The sequence below is a fragment of the Bufo bufo genome, chromosome 4 (assembly GCF_905171765.1).
Source record: "Bufo bufo chromosome 4, aBufBuf1.1, whole genome shotgun sequence".
NCBI classification, from domain to species: domain Eukaryota; kingdom Metazoa; phylum Chordata; class Amphibia; order Anura; family Bufonidae; genus Bufo; species Bufo bufo.
The window spans coordinates 524,406,704-524,422,809 of NC_053392.1; the positions used below are offsets into that span (position 1 = coordinate 524,406,704).

Genomic DNA, 16,106 nt, shown 5'->3' on the forward strand with positions numbered 1-16,106 from the left:
GCAGGGGGGGGACCAGGCCCTGAGTTTGCTCCCTCCAGACAGTCTCGCAGAGGCCCCAGAACCTTAGTGGAGAGGAGGGTAGGGGTGTGGGAGGGGATCGTGCCGAGAATACTCACCTAATCCGGACTACTCACCCCATCTTCATCCTCTTCTCTTCACCCCCTCCTCAGCTTACCAGCAGGGTCACCTCTTTAGCAGCTGGCACCTGAAGTGGCAGGAGATTGGAATAGCAGGGGGTCTTGCCGGATTCAGGTGACCCCTTGACTGGCAGGGGAGCTGGGCCGCCCTGGTCCACCTTTTCTTCTTGGGGAAGTCGGGCGGTGAGGGATTCCGACACGGCCTTGCTCCCGGGTAGACAGAATGACTAGGCGACTCTGTTTCCCAAAACCTAAAAAGGAAAAAGAAAAAATAATAAAGTAAGTCACCCTGAATTAAGCAGGGAGGTCTGCCTCCTACAGACACTAAGCTTAAACTGACATGCTCTCTCCAGGCTGGAGGGGGTATAGCCTGCAAGGGAGGAGCTAAGTCTTTTTCAGCCTAGTGTCGCCTCCTAGTGGCAGCAAGCAGCTATACCCACGGTCCTTTGTCCCCCAATCATACGAGCTAGAAATCTGTTTTGATAGTCAGTCGCTGTAGGTTCCGTCCTGCATTGCAGCCTTGTTATATAGGACACAGGAAGCGCCGTTAGCAAGAACAAGGGGCGTGGTGTCACATGATCTGCTGATGTCAGGACATCTCACTGCCCAAAGGCATGATGGGATGGCAGATACATGACAAACCAAGATGTAGGATTCAAGCATGGGAGATGAGAGAAAACTGCAAATGAGGTACATTTGAAAAATATAAATGTTTTAACTTTTAGAGTGAAAAGTTGTTTGTGGAACAGCCCTCTTAACAGCTATGAAAATCTTACAATCATGACAAAGCACAAGCTTTTTTTTTTAGCCTTTTTTCCAAACCACACCATCCGTTAGGTAGGGCATTTTTTCAGTTACTTTCCAATAGACTTTTTTTTTATAGAAATGTAAAGAAAAAAAAAAGGAAATAAATGCACAAATTTCAAGGAGTTTTCTACAAGCCCCTAAATAAAAATTATAAAAAATAATTTATGAAGGAAGCCCCAGGACAAGAGTGGGGGGATTTTCCATGATGAGCTATTGGAGACCAGATGACACTCGTACTGTATTTGCATTGGACCATGCTGGGCGGTCTGCCTGAGAGGTCCCCAGGAGTGAGCAATCCTTTAAAAAGGAATGATCCACAGGGTAATGATCGGAAACTAAGTAAAGGGCAGGGGAGTGTGATATTGTACAAGGGCTAGAGGAGTTTGTGTACCAAGGCTCATTTTTAGTCCCAGTCCAGCCCTAATGCTGCTTCTAGAATAATGCAACTACATTTTTCTAATCTAATAGAAATCCTCAAATTACTAAACCATGTTCAAAAATAAATCCACAACCTTCATGGTGTAAGCCGCATGGAACAATTACGAGACATAAGAATCTGTACTTTGTGGACTCAATGATTGTGTCTCTGAAATAAGATTTTTTTTTATTATTAATAACATACTTATAATCTGCAGGACGAACCATGGTAGAACAGTGATAAAATAGGTAGCTCCGTAACATCGCTCTCTAAACTTTTTAAATCTCTTTTACAAATTATATCTTAAAACAGTTCTATTTTCCTTCTTAAACTCATAGCTGCTGAACTCCGCCATGGTCTATTTCTGCCTTCAATCCAGCAAACATTTTCTGAAATACAGACATGCGCAAACACCTTAATTTAACAGCTTTGCGGAAGAAAAGTCTGCCTAACGTGGCGCAATGTATACACTTGGATTCTAAAAGAGGCCAATATACACAAAAATGAAAAGTCGTCACAATTAGTTTAATGAAGTGCACAGAATAGCGATCAATCATATCAATAAAATAAAACAATTATTTTAGTTTTTTGTCTTCTTTTTTTTTTTTTTCTTTACATCACATGTGCTTCATTTCCTCCACAGGTATTCTGTTAAATAAAGCACCATATATACTGCCAGGCCACAGCTAGAGAGGATTCTTTACAGAATCAAATTTCTTGTGGTTTAGTACAAGTAAACTTAATTTTGATAATAAGAACCACAGAGATTTGAGGCAACTGCCTCTATTATAAGGTACAAAACTGGCACAGAGGACACCATATTATACACGGTAAAAATGACAAGTTTAAATTACATCATATTGGGTTAGGGGCCCCCCTATTATTTAAAGCGGCCATTTAATGAAAGCCACTACAGCGAACCTGAATTACATAAAACATAACCATAATGATTGGCTTTTACAAAGTGTACTGCAGATGCAACTTTTGTTTCTAGACTTCTGCCTGACCAAGAATAAAGCATAGAAATCTTGCCATCCAAGCAGAAAGCACTTGACAAACCGAAGCACAAAAAAAGGAAAAATCTGCAGGAAAAAAACCTGCAAAAATGTATACAAACAGCTTTTAAAAAAAATAAAGACTTAAAAGCAGACATGCTACAACTAATGTCAAGAAGCAGCTTTGTTTTCTTTTCCTGATATCCTTGAGACCACAAGAATTGTGGACTCAATGGTCCTGCACAGGGTATCTAAAATGTCATTTTGTTGTATATGACTAAAAAGTCCCCTGGAATGCTCACAATTTAGTGATAGGCTGAGCTCCTGACTGTCCTGGATGGGTGACGGCTGACCATCACAGCCCCGTAAGTCTGCCAAGTCAGCCAACACAGCAGAAATGGAAGTGGAAGGGAGAACACTTTCTTCCTCCATTACATTAGTCTCCTTAGGACTTTGGAGTTCTTTCATTTCTTTCCCATCTTCGTATTTAACGCTGTTGCCGGGCTGATCATCTGTTGGTTGTGACCGTGCAGGTAGCAGTATATCTTCGGTAAATGAAGAGGACACTTCTATTCTGTATTCCTTAGCAGACAGAGGAGAGGGAGATGGAGGGTCTTGTTCCGTTCCTGGATCAATGATGGAAGAATCTCTTGTCTCATTGTCAGATGTGCTTGTTGGCGTGGATGCCTCACGTTCATTTTTCAGATCGCTTATACAGCTGTCTACCATGTGATCCTCATCGCTGCTAACCCTTCTTCGTTTAACCGGTGTAACACCTTCATCATCTAAATAGAAAAAAAACATCAGATGTAGCAGAATTAAAGGGGTTTTACAGGAGTTAATTACTGATGGCAACGTAATTCGCCCACTAATCAGCTGTTTGAAGGGGCTGTAGCACTCAGACAAGGGTTGCAGCATCCTCATACTATACCAAACACCACACATTGTATAGCATCTTTGCATGGTATTACAGAAGCTCAGTTCCATTCACTGCACAAAGGCCATGTGACAGATAGTTGTAAGGTCACGGTCCGCGGAAGAGGCTGCAGGACATGAACAGCAAAGATGCTAGGTGTAGGACTCCCACCAGATACTGATGACCTATAAGTGTTTATATGAAGATTATATTTCTAAAAGCCCCACTGGGCTACAGTCAATTCCTGACAATTACACCATATTCACCTGGAATTACCAGCATGTTTAGGATTGGTAAAGTGCAGGATATGTGTTTTAATGAAAGGAAGTGTCAAACCAGCTTCACTTGGGGTTGTCCAAATGAAGAGGCGATGGTGTTCCGGTGAGTGCCTCTGTCTCTTCCCAGGCCAGTGATGTCATGTTCATCGGTCATATGACCTAAGTGCAGTTCAGTCCCATTTAAGTGAATGGGGCTGAGCTGCAATACCAAGCACAGCTGCAGTCCAATAGATGGTGCTGTGTTGGATAAGCTGCAAGAAGGCTTCGGTGCTCACCAGAGAGCTGCGGTCTCTTCAAAGAGGTGTCATACCTCCTCCGATCTGATGTTGATGAACTATCCTGAGAATAGGTCATCAGTATTAACCAATCAGAAAACCCTTTTAAGTAATAACTATTATTGGAAGTACATCTGCTAAAATATTAAAGAGCCATTAAAGGTTATATTGGCGTATATGGTTATAATGGTTTAGAACTTGAAAATTCTATTCTCATGCCAATTTCCGCCTGATAGGTGATGGGGCGAGTGTCATCAATTTTATTGGATAGTCTGTGGGAGTTATGGAAAGAGTTTAGCAAACATCACTATTTTTTCTTAGGTCCCAAAGATTTACAAAAACGTGGAAAGCCTTGCTGAAGCGGAAGCGGCAGGTGATCACAGGGTAAGGGTATTTAGGACATACCCTATGACCACATCACTTGAGGTATAGGTCTTTATAGACTTTACGTGCACATATGGCAGAATTACTGCTGAGAAATCTGCAGTAAATCCATACTTATGTAAATCTTTATGCAGATTATACCCCATTTAATAGCAAAGACAAAATCTACCAACTTTATGCAGTAGCATAAATCATGATGTAGATTTCAAATTCCGCTGCATGGAATAAATCCACACAGATTTTTCTACAATGCAAAAGGCATTTCTGCATTCACATAAACTGTACTGTAGCTTGCTGTGGACATCCACAGCAAAAAGGGGTGGGTGTGTGCAAGTCAACATTAGGAATAGATCCCTTCAATGCTCACCTTTAGCTTTACCATCTTTGGATTCTTGCTCTTGCATTGAATTTCTTTGCTGCTGACACGCTCTGCATTTGCTCAGGAGATCCTGTAAAGTTGGTATTAAGGCTGTGTTCATCTGTTTCGGAGTGTGAACTGACAGGAGTAGAATCAGTGCTCTAAGATCCTAAAAAATAAAGTAAACTATTAATATCTACTGCTATGTATCCATACAATGACTTCCATTCAAATATTGATTGGACTGAAAAACAAAAAAGATGATTTGCATGTTTCATTAATGCTGGGTCTCCTGGTTCAAGTTTTCGGATACAGTTTTTGAAGCCAAAACCAGGTGTGGATCATAAAAACAGTAAGTAGAAAGGACAAACAATACTGCGCATCATTTCAATCCACTCCTGGTTTTGGCTCCAGAAACAGAGCCAGAAAAAACGAACGTGGAAACCCAACCTTAAAGGGAACCTGTCACGTGGATATTTGATTATAATCTAACTAATTATATACAATCATTAACTACTAAAAAGTGCCTTAGATGTATTCACTTACTGGTGTGACAGATGGTTACCTCATAATATACACACAAAGATGCCACATGCCGCATGCTAATGAGCCGATTTGAGTCCAGCGTGATGTCATTGAATCCAGCGTTTTTTAATTCAGAGCTATAGCCACTCCCCTGCCCACCTGCTGCTGATTCATATGGAAAAAAAATGTCAATCAGCAGCCGGTAGGCGGGGAGAGTCAGGAGCTCATAAATATTCAGGACTCATCATTATCAGCTGGAGCTTTTCAATACAAGATGTTGGCAGATTGACTGGGTCAATTAAAGAAAGTGACCCAGCATTTTGCTAAGAGAATCAGTCACTTATTTATGTTGCCCTTAGTTAGGACACCATAAAACTGGTGACAGGTTCCCTTTAACTTTTACATGCAGGTGTATGCAGCTGGAACATGGCTGTAATGACCGCAATTGGAGATAAAAAAGTGATGAAAAAGTCATATGTACTAAAATGATTAAATAAAAGTGTTAAGTTACACCTCTTAGAATGAGAGGACTATGCAGGAACATGGTCCTATCAATCAAGGAGTAGTAGAGCCTGGCAGAGCAGTAGAAGCAAGGGTGCACAGAGTGGCTTCGGTCCACCCACGGTGCACTTAACTGCTCATTTGCATACTGATTAAAAGTACATATTCTCCAAAATGAAGCAACAGATCACTAACTGAAAGGAATCATTACATTCAGCTGAGTTAGCCCTACAAGGCACTGTGCCTGGTTTAACAATGAATTTCCTGGTGATAGACTCCTTAAAAAAGCATGAAGAGGGGGTCTTCTACCCAGACACCCAAAATCCACTAACCAAAGCAGAGAGCTAAAGTAGATTCCATGCAACTGTATGTATTAAAGGATCACCCAATCAACTGAATGGGTGCTGTATAATACAACAGCCCCGCAGGGTAAATGTGGGGTCAGTCACAGCTTTAGGATTCAACATCAGGACCAGTGGAAATCTGATGAAAGCTTCCAAACTTATAAAACAATGGCTAGGATTTGAAAGGATGCTGAATCAGTGCTACAGCCCCTCCATTCTCAGGATTGATGGTGTCTGACCTAGATATGCCATCATATTATAAGGTTATAACAATCATTTAATTCCTCTCATAACAAATAGGACTAACTCAATTATTTTCACCCAGGATGACCCCCTGAGGCTAGGATCGGAGCATTTCATGCTCCGATGCGCTCCCTTGCCCTGCGCAACGGGCTCTTTTGTTTATCATAAAACACTGCCAGGTGGAAGCTTCCGCCCGGCAATGTGTTCAGTGATGTCACTGGCTTTGATGGGCGGGCTTTAGCGCTGCCCTAGCCATTTTACTGTCTAGGGCAGCGCTAAAGCCGGCCCATCAGTGCCGGTGATGTCACCGGGCTTCCTGGCAGCAACATGGAGAGCCCCAGTACATCACCGGAACTCCTAAAAATGCCTTTGCCCTGCGAGATTTAGCATAGGGCAAAGGAGAGCATCGGAGCATGAATTGCTCCGATGCTCATGTCAGGGGGGCTGACGCGGTGAAAATGGAGGTATGTCCGGGTTCATCTCTGAATCCGGACAACCCCTTTAAGTCCAGGCTACTATAGAATATGTAACATATATAGGAAGGAGAGTTAACATAACAAAGAGGAATGGGTTAAGTTAATAGGATCTAACAAATTTTATGGAAAGGACAATGCAGATCAAGAATCCAATGAAGCAAACAATATCATTTTCAACAAGCATATTAAAGAGTGAACACAGTTTGATATTCTCTTACTCCATTTAAAGTGCTGCTTGCTTTGGAAATTTCAATTCTGCTGATAAAATCAGACTCCACATTTTGATACTGATTGAGGAGATGCGTAATTATTGTGTTAACGAGACTTGCACAATTTGTTTCAGAAAAGACCTGACTTTGAACCTGTGGAAGCAAACCAGAAAAAATAAAGAAATAAATTTAAATGGTCAATCACCTTCTTACCAACTCAATGCCTTTCCCCCCAGGAAAAAAAAAAAACTAAGAAAGGCACCGTACTTACCTTTACTAGAAAGTGGGTCAGGAATGTGTAGACCACATTATTATTGAGGAACACACGCTCATCCATTAAAATACTTTTAATATATTCAGTGAAAACTGGATCCTCACACAGCAGCTTGATGCAGTTTTTTGCCAGTGGAGACTAGATTTCAAAGAGTAAAGAATATTTTTTATTTAATGAATAAAGTAAAAAACAGATTCATTGTGAAGAGAATCGCCTCTCATTCTTTTATAATCATATCTACTTATTTTTATCAGTCTAATATTCATTATTACCATTGTCTTTAAAGAAGACATCACCAGTTATGCCTTACAATAGCAAAAGGACATCAGAGAAAGGTTCCCTTCTTGAGACTGCCTTCCATGAGCCAGAAAAAGTCACTTTCTAAAAATGGCTCCTGCTCTGGTGGACCAAAGACGCTTATGCTATCATATGGCTGGGGTGGCTTTCCCTGGCAATAATAGCTAATTACCAGGAGATACAGAAGTCGGATCTGCAGTTCAACTTTGATTTGGTAATAATCACCTTAAAGAGGACCTTTCACCGATTCTTACCCTATGAACTAAGTATACAGACATGTGGAGCGGCGCCCGGGGATCTCTCTGCACTTACTATTATCCCCGGGCGCCGCTCCGTTCTCCTGCTATGCCCTCCGGTATCTCCGTTCCCTAAGTTATGGTAGGCGGAGTCTGCCCTAGCGCTGGCCAATCGCATTGCAGAGCTCACAGCCTGGGAGAAAATAACCTCCCAGGCTGTGAGCTCTGCGCTGCGATTGGCCAGCGCTAGGGCAGACTCCGCCTACCATAACTTAGGGACTGGTATCTCCGCCTACTATAACTTAGTGAGCGGAGATACCGGAAGGCATAGCGGCAGAACGGAGCGGCGGCCGGGGATAATAGTAAGTGCAGTGAGATCCCCGGGCGCCGCTCCACATGTCTGTATAGTTAGTTCATAGGGTAAGAATCGGTGAAAGGTCCTCTTTAACAGATCACTCACAAGATGTCAGAGAGGTGCTGGAGACTGGGCCATCAGACAGTCTGACAGATTTGTTACAGAATGGCTTTCTGCAGCTGGCTGAGCAGTGTATATACGTGCCAGCTGAGGAAGGCAAACAATGTAAAATTTTTGAAAAGGAAGGAAGGAAAGAGAGAGAGAGAGAGAGAGAGAGAGAGAGAGAGAGAGAGAGAGAAAGAAAGAGAGAAAAAGAGAGAGAGAGAGAGAGAGAGAGAGAGAGAGAGAGAGAGAGAGAGAGAGAGAAAGAAAGAAAAAGAGAAAGAAAGAAAGAAAAAGAGAAAGAAAGAAAAAGAGAAAGAAAGAAAGAAAAAGAGAAAGAAAGAAAAAGAGAAAGAAAGAAAAAGAGAAAGAAAGAAAAAGAGAAAGAAAGAAAGAAAAAGAGAAAGAAAGAAAAAGAGAAAGAAAGAGAAAGAAAGAAAAAGAGAAAGAAAGAGAAAGAGAAAGAGAGAAAGAGAGAGAAAAAAAGAAAGAAAAAAAGAGAGAAAGAGAGAGAAAGAAAGAAAGAGAAAGAAAGAAGAAGAAAAAAAAAAGAAGAGTCATTTTGGACCTTTGCCATAGTTCTGAAATACCTGTGTTTGACATAACTCAGTCCACAACTTTGGAAACAATGCAAGGTGCAAAGAGAGCCCTTCATATGCAATCAAGACACCTGCAAAATAAATCTGTATGAATATCAACACAAGCTGATATGCAAATAATACAAAGCAGATGTATTCAAAATGTTGTTTTTTTATATAAAATTTTCATTAATCACAGGCCAACAAGGTGTAATAGTTACAGGGATAGACGTTAAATGATCCCCAAATACAGGAGAGGCATACTGAACATGCTAGGGAGGTTTACGCTGGGGGTGTTGAAAAAAAGCATCATTGTGTAAGACAATGAACATGGAATACATTTAGCGAAAAGGCCCAAGTGGAATGATACATTTCAGCTGTCTTGGTTTAAAGCATGGCTCTTTCCAAACAGCATTTGAGCACTAACAGACTTGACAGCTGCATTTCTAGTCACTTAATGTCAAGAGGAGAGTTAGGCCTCTTTTACATGTCCGTATTGACAAGACGGTCAGTGGCTCATCCTTGAAGATGTCCGTGAAAGCTCCATGCGTCCATTTTTTTCCCCTTAGTGTGTCATTTGTGTTCACTGGCAGGCTGAAAATGGTTTTCCAGAGCATCTCCTACCACTGGTCCGTCAAAATCACTGACCTGGATGGAGCATGGATGCCATCCGTGTTTGGTCAGTGGTTTTCATGGACCCATAGGACTTCAATGGACGAGTTTGATCCGCATCCAGGACCAAAGTAGTGCACACCTCGGTGGTTTTTCCACTGATGTGTGAATAAACAAATTAAAATCAACGGGTACGTGTGCTGTCTGTGGAAACCACAAACAGCACGTGTCTGATTCACTGACGTGACCTTACTTGGAGAGCCTGGAAGAACAAGAGGCCACCAGTGATCTCAGTAACAGGATAAAAAGGCCAGATTAGGGGGTAAAGCAATCATGGAAAACTCTAAATGAAGCTAAAAACCAATTTAATCTGGGTGTATAGCATTTCTTAATTGTACCCTGCAGATTATATCATTCTAAGTCTCAAATTCAACTCACTTTAAAAATGTAAATGTTTTAGATGAGATTGGAAAAACAATCTGCCTTATTTTCCCCCTAAAACAGCACCACTCTTCTGCACAGCTTGCATCACACCTCAACTCCATTCACTTGAAGGTGGATGTCCTGCAACACCAGACACAGCCCATTGACAAAAGTGCCACTTTTCCTAGAAAAAATGGCCGACCCATTTCTCTAATTTTATTCAGCCCCTTCAATACAAGAACTTACTCAGCTTGATCAAAGCTTCAGTAAACTTTTCACAATTGATTGCCACACGGCAAAGGAGATGGATAAACTGGTGATATGAAGACAAGTAGTCCAGCAGCATGCGGTCGTATACTTCATCTTTACCCTAAAACAAAAATATTAAAACAATCACAAGCGACCAAAATAAGAGTTCTCTCTCATAGGTGCCATGCACCCATACCCCCTGAATGATCAAGGCAGGTTTTTAGCCTCATACCATTTACTGACTGCAAGTAGAGATCTTGAAAATGGAGAAGAGGTGAAACACATGGTATATTAGGAAGTTGCATATCCAGTATCATTTAAAGGGAACCCGTCATCAACGTCATGCTGCTCATCTCAGACAGGTGAAATTATTTCAGCGGTCTGCCATTTAAAAGCAAGTGGTTTCCGAGAACCAACATCACAATAATTGCAGACTGGGCCTGGAAAAGTCACGGCCACCCGGGAAGAGTCATGGTTATTCATAAATTCCTGCTCTCCCTGCCGATGACTGACAGGCTTCTACCTAGTTTTCCATCTCTCTAGAAGAGAACTGCCAATCAGCAGCAGATGGGTGAGAGTGCAGGACTCTTCAAGTAGATTTGACTCTTTTCAAGGCCTGGACTGCAATGATTATGATGCTGATTCTCAGCAACCACTTACTTTTAGCTGATGAGTGACACTGCTGAAATCAGCATTTCTGTCACTCACTGAGCTCAGCATAAAGTTGATGACAGGTTCCCTTTAAATCTGAAGAAAATAAAAATAAACTGTCTAAATATTCAGCACAATCAGACGATGATACATAAAAAAATAAAATAAAAGTATGAATACCAACCTTGCTGGATTCAACCATTGTGGGCAAGAGGCACATATTGAGTTCTGGGCGGGGAGGACGGATATTGCTTTTTCCTCCTATAAGTTTCATATTTTCACGACATGGGAAGTAGGGCCCGAGGGACACTGAACAAAACACAATGAAATTAGGAATATTTGTTCTCTAAGAAGAGAGCTAATGATTCAGTTTACCTTGAAAACAAAAGGCCTGAAATTTCCTTATCCTGATAAGTCTTGCCATTATCTTTTTACATGGTTTACAAGTGGATAAAGGGATATTCAGGTTTAAACAAGTTATCCCCCATCTACAGAATAGGGGATAACTATTAGATTGGTGGGTGTCGGCACGCACAATGCTGCTCCATTCATCTCTACAGGACTGCCAGAAATAGTCAAGCACTTGTACTTGGTCGTCTCAAGCAGTCCCATTAAGGTGAACCAGACAAAGTGTGCATGTCTGACCTGCTGTTTCACTCGGTTCAGATGGCCCCCTCAGTCGAACAGCCACTGATCTAATAGTTATCCCCTATCCTGTAGATAGAGGATAACATGCTACAATCGAAATGTCCCTTAACAAATGGAAAGTAACAGTTAGGGCTGCACGACATATCGAAAAATGCCGCGATTATATATGAAGGGGCCCCGTGCACATAACTGGCTTTGCGCGTAAAGTATTTTACTACTGTCTGAAACAATCTCTCTCCTATTAATAAAATGGCCAGCCTCTGTACTCACTTTCACTATGAATGCACTGCAGCGAGCAGGCCGACTGACGTCACTTAGTCACGCTCCTGCTTGCTGAATTAAGTGGGAGGAGCGAGACTAAGTGACGTCAGTCACGCGCCGGCTGGCCGTCCCGCTACCGTGCATTCATAATGAAAGTGAGTACAGAGGCTGGCCATTTTATCAATAGGAGAGAGCTTGTTTCAGACAGTAGTAAAATACTTTACACACAAAGCCAGTTATGTGCGCAGTTTAGGACACATGAGGGGACACATAGGGCCATGAGGGGGACCAGCATAAGATGCTATATGTGTGTCTTATGCTGGCCCCCCTCATGGCCCTATGTGTCATAGCACACATCCCCCACATAACAGTGTCCTCCACAGATCCCCCACATAACAGTGCCCTCCACAGATCCCCCACATAACAGTGCCCTCCACAGATCCCCCACATAACAGTGCCCTCCACAGATCCCCCACATAACAGTGTCATCCACAGATCCCCCACATAACAGTGTCCTCCACAGATCCCCCACATAACAGTGCCCTCCACAGATCCCCCACATAACAGTGCCCTCCACAGATCCCCCACATAACAGTGTCCTCCACAGATCCCCCACATAACAGTGTCCTCCACAGATCCCCCACATAACAGTGTCCTCCACAGATCCCCCACATAACAGTGTCCTCCACAGATCCCCCACATAACAGTGTCCTCCACAGATCCCCCACATAAGTGTCCTCCACAGATCCCCCACATAACAGCGTCCTCCACAGATCCCCCACATAACAGCGTCCTCCACAGATCCCCCACATAACAGCGTCCTCCACAAATCCCCCACATAACAGCGTCCTCCACAAATCCCCCACATAACAGCGCCATCCACAGATCCCCCACATAACAGCGTCCTCCACAGATCCCCCACATAACAGCGTCCTCCACAAATCCCCCACATAACAGCGCCATCCACAGATCCCCCACATAACAGCGCCATCCACAGATCCCCCACAACAGCGCCATCCACAGATCCCCCACAACAGCGCCATCCACAGATCCCCCACAACAGTGCATCATCCACAGATCCCCCATAACTATGTCATACCCAGCCGCGTCAGCGGCTCATATGGAAAAATCCAAGCAAATAGACCTCTAGCACAATTCCCTTAAAATATTGCATCGCATATCGTTATCGCAATTTTTAGGGCCCTAATCGCAATCGCAGAAAATTCCCATATCGTGCAGCCCTAGTAACAGTCAATAATAAACACTTACTTGGGATATTGCTGTGGTGGTATGTACAATGGTTGTGCTGTAGAAAAGGAACCAATGTGTGCAAGAAATCATGGGGGCTCAAGAGCACAAGTTCCTTCAGGACATCTAGAATGAGAAGCAAATCTGTAATTACTAATAACGTCTTAAACATTTGAAATTAGGTCCATTCCCTGCAATCCCAGTATAGTAGAACAAGTCATCATGCTCACATCATTAGTAATGTCAGCTGCATGAAGAACAATTCAGAATTAGTTACCCAAGTTAAAAAATTATATATTTAAAGGGAGAGTACATTTTGAACTTTCAAGTGTCTACTGTAAACAGATATCAAACCAAGATGGTCCCTTGTAATCCTATCATTTCCTTCTTCCCACAGTAAAATAGAGGAAAATGAAATAATTTAATGAACAAAATAAATTAAATTACCTATGCAAGCATTTCTAAGTTCTGGTGGACTATAAGAATTTAACAGGGTTAGGAGTTTGTGAGCAAATTCAATTCTTTCCTGCCACTGGATGAGAGCCTGCTTCACATCTGTGAATATGTAAAGAAATGAACACTTCATCATCATGTATTCACATTTACATTCCATGTATTACGGTACAAGTACTGCATGTCACTCCTACCTTTTCTCTGAAGATAAGGACGTGTGGACTTAAGGACAGACAGGAATATGGACAAAAGCTCCACCAAGTCCCCAGTCACATGGCACGCTGTAGCTTCATGGTACATCATATGCAATGTGTTAAAGGACTGCAACAAAATGTTTCACAGGAGGAAAAAAAATAAAAAATAATAAATAATCAACCACTATAGTATACTATAATATAAAAGAAGCTTCATAAAGCCCAGTAACTGAATGTGACCAGAAGAAATGGTGTAATCAATATAATGCTTCTCATAATGTAGGATAAAGACTACACGTAGTAGACAACCCCCCGTATACAATGGACTGAATTACCAGGTAACTCCCTGCTCTTTGGTTCTCAGGAAATATGTATTAAACCAAGACAGATTTTTGCTAGGATTATTATGCTAGCAAACTGGTAAAAATGTCATAAAGCTACACTTTAAGTTCTATAGAAGGCCATTCAGATTATGGTCCTCCTGATCATGGGCAGAAGGGAGTAAGGCTGCCATACACAAACCCAAACCAGTGGATTTAAGCAGGAACAGCTAGCCATCTAATGCACCGACTGTCCCCCAACAGCAGATGTCAAGAAAGAAAAGTTTGCCATGTCGGATTTCAACATACCTAATCCTTTGTTCACATGGGAATCAAACCACTGCAGGAGTCTCCCCAAACGTGGGTCAGGAGCAACAGTTGTTGCCAGCAGCTATTGGAAGTGTAGCTTAAAAAGGTTTTACGGTTATAATGATCTTTAAAGAGGACCTTTCTTCACCGATTATTACACTATGAACTAAGTATACAGACATGTAGATCCGTTCTCCCGTTATGCCCTCCGGTATCTCCGCTCACTAAGTTATAGTAGGCGGAGATTCCAGTCACTAAGTTATGGTAGGCGGAGTCTGCCCTTGTTCTGCTCTAGCGCCGGCCAATCGCAGCGCAGAGCTCACAGCCTGGGAGGTTATTTTCTCCCAGGCTGTGAGCTCTGCAATGCGATTGGCCAGCGCTACAGAAGAACAAGGGCAGACTCCGCCTACCATAACTTAGTGAACGGAGATACCGGAGGGCATAGCAGGAGAACGGAGCGGCGCCCAGGGATAACAGTAAGTGCAGTGAGATCCCCGGGCGCCGCTCCACATGTCTGTATAGTTAGTTCATAGTGTAATAATCGGTGAAAGGTCCTCTTTAAGCAAGTGCCTGCAGCCAACCTGCCTGCCGAAACAGGAGATTCATACTTACCTGTCCCACACTGCTCTGGAGACAGCAGTGGACCGGAGCGGAAGGAAGCAGGTAAGTGAATCTTCTGTTTCAGCAGGCACTTGCTTGAAAATTGTTAGAACTGGAAAACCCCTTTAAGCCACTGCCAGACATGGTGGCTGCTTATATTCAGAGAGACCAAATAATCAGCCATGTTGAAATTCAATTGGGGGAAATTGGAACACCTCCACACGCCTAAGATGGTCAATTGGTCTCTGGGAAGTTGGTGGGTGAGCACATTATTTATCTAATATCTATGGCCACCTTACCTCATTCTAACTTTTTAAATATATTCCTGAAAGATAACATAATAACTTAGGTGAAACTCTGGCCCTTGAGCTTTAACTGACGCCAGTATCTGTTGTAAATTACAGTAAATCCAATGGGCAGTGAAAGGCACCGCCCTTTCTTTGTCGCTTTAAAAAAGGCGGTGAGAAAATGCAAAATGTCACAAATATGGCATGCGCCATAATCTGCAACTTTTTATTGCTGCAAAAGTGGTGTTAAAAAACTGATAAATCACCCCCAGTATGTCTCAACTAGTTATCCGTAATTTTGATGAAGGTGGGGGAAACCGGACTATATGCCCAGCAACTTCAAGAATGTAAAACTTTCCAACACTATATCTTATAATTCATTTTCAAAAAGATACATGGTTTTCCTCCACACTGCACCCTACCACATCCGTGAGTATTGTATGGCTTACCTCAGTCATTAAAATTAAGCCTCTGTTAAATACAACAAGCAGCCTGTCTTCATCAGACTCTAATAATATTCTGAAGGCACTGAAAGATACACAAGTAAAGTCGGTTACTACCGTAAATCACACATTGAGAACAATGTATATGAATGTGCATTTAAAGAGGACCTGTCCCCACAAAATGTAATGCAATCTGAAAGGACCATGTTAAAGATCAGGAGGAGCTGAGCAGATTGATATATAGATTTGGGGAAAACAGTTACATAGTAGTTAAGGTTGGGAAAAGACAAAAGTCCAACCTGTAATCCTGCTGTATTGATCCAGGGGAAGACTCCAGATGTGGCAATCAGAACAAATCCCTGTATCAATGTCCATCTTCCTTTTAGGGTCCATTCACATGTCTGCAAATGGGTCCGCATCCGTTCAGCAATATCGGGAACGGGTGCGGACCCATTCATTCTCAATAGGGCAGGAATGGATGCGGAGAGCACACTATGTGCTCTCCGCATCCGCATTTCCAGAGCGCGGGCCCGAACTTCCGGGCCGCGGCTCCGCAAAAAAAAAAAATATATAGAAAACATGTCCTATTCTTGTCCACAATCGCATTATACACTCCTCTTTTCCATGGGTTACGATCACTGTTCAATCCAGCCGCGGTGGTCACGCTTGCACTCTATAGGAAAAAGCACCAGCCTCTTTG

At 42.5% G+C, this 16,106-nt stretch overlaps 1 protein-coding gene across 2 annotated transcripts in view; it reads right to left on the reverse strand.

The window, feature by feature from the left end:
• Positions 1-1,866: 1,866 nt before the first annotated feature.
• Positions 1,867-16,106, reverse strand: part of USP34 (ubiquitin specific peptidase 34) — a 208,147-nt gene continuing 193,907 nt past the window's right edge. The window contains exons 69-79 of one of the 2 annotated variants that reach the window (XM_040429731.1): positions 15,413-15,491; positions 13,448-13,574; positions 13,248-13,355; positions 12,822-12,926; positions 10,828-10,952; positions 9,990-10,113; positions 8,721-8,800; positions 7,138-7,278; positions 6,876-7,019; positions 4,578-4,737; positions 1,867-3,142 (exon numbers count right to left, since the gene is read on the reverse strand). In XM_040429731.1, coding sequence (XP_040285665.1) covers positions 2,529-3,142; positions 4,578-4,737; positions 6,876-7,019; positions 7,138-7,278; positions 8,721-8,800; positions 9,990-10,113; positions 10,828-10,952; positions 12,822-12,926; positions 13,248-13,355; positions 13,448-13,574; positions 15,413-15,491 — 1,807 coding nt within the window. In that variant the 3' untranslated portion in view covers positions 1,867-2,528. The remainder of the gene's footprint in view (positions 3,143-4,577; positions 4,738-6,875; positions 7,020-7,137; positions 7,279-8,720; positions 8,801-9,989; positions 10,114-10,827; positions 10,953-12,821; positions 12,927-13,247; positions 13,356-13,447; positions 13,575-15,412; positions 15,492-16,106) is intronic. The other variant, XM_040429733.1, reaches the window with a different exon arrangement.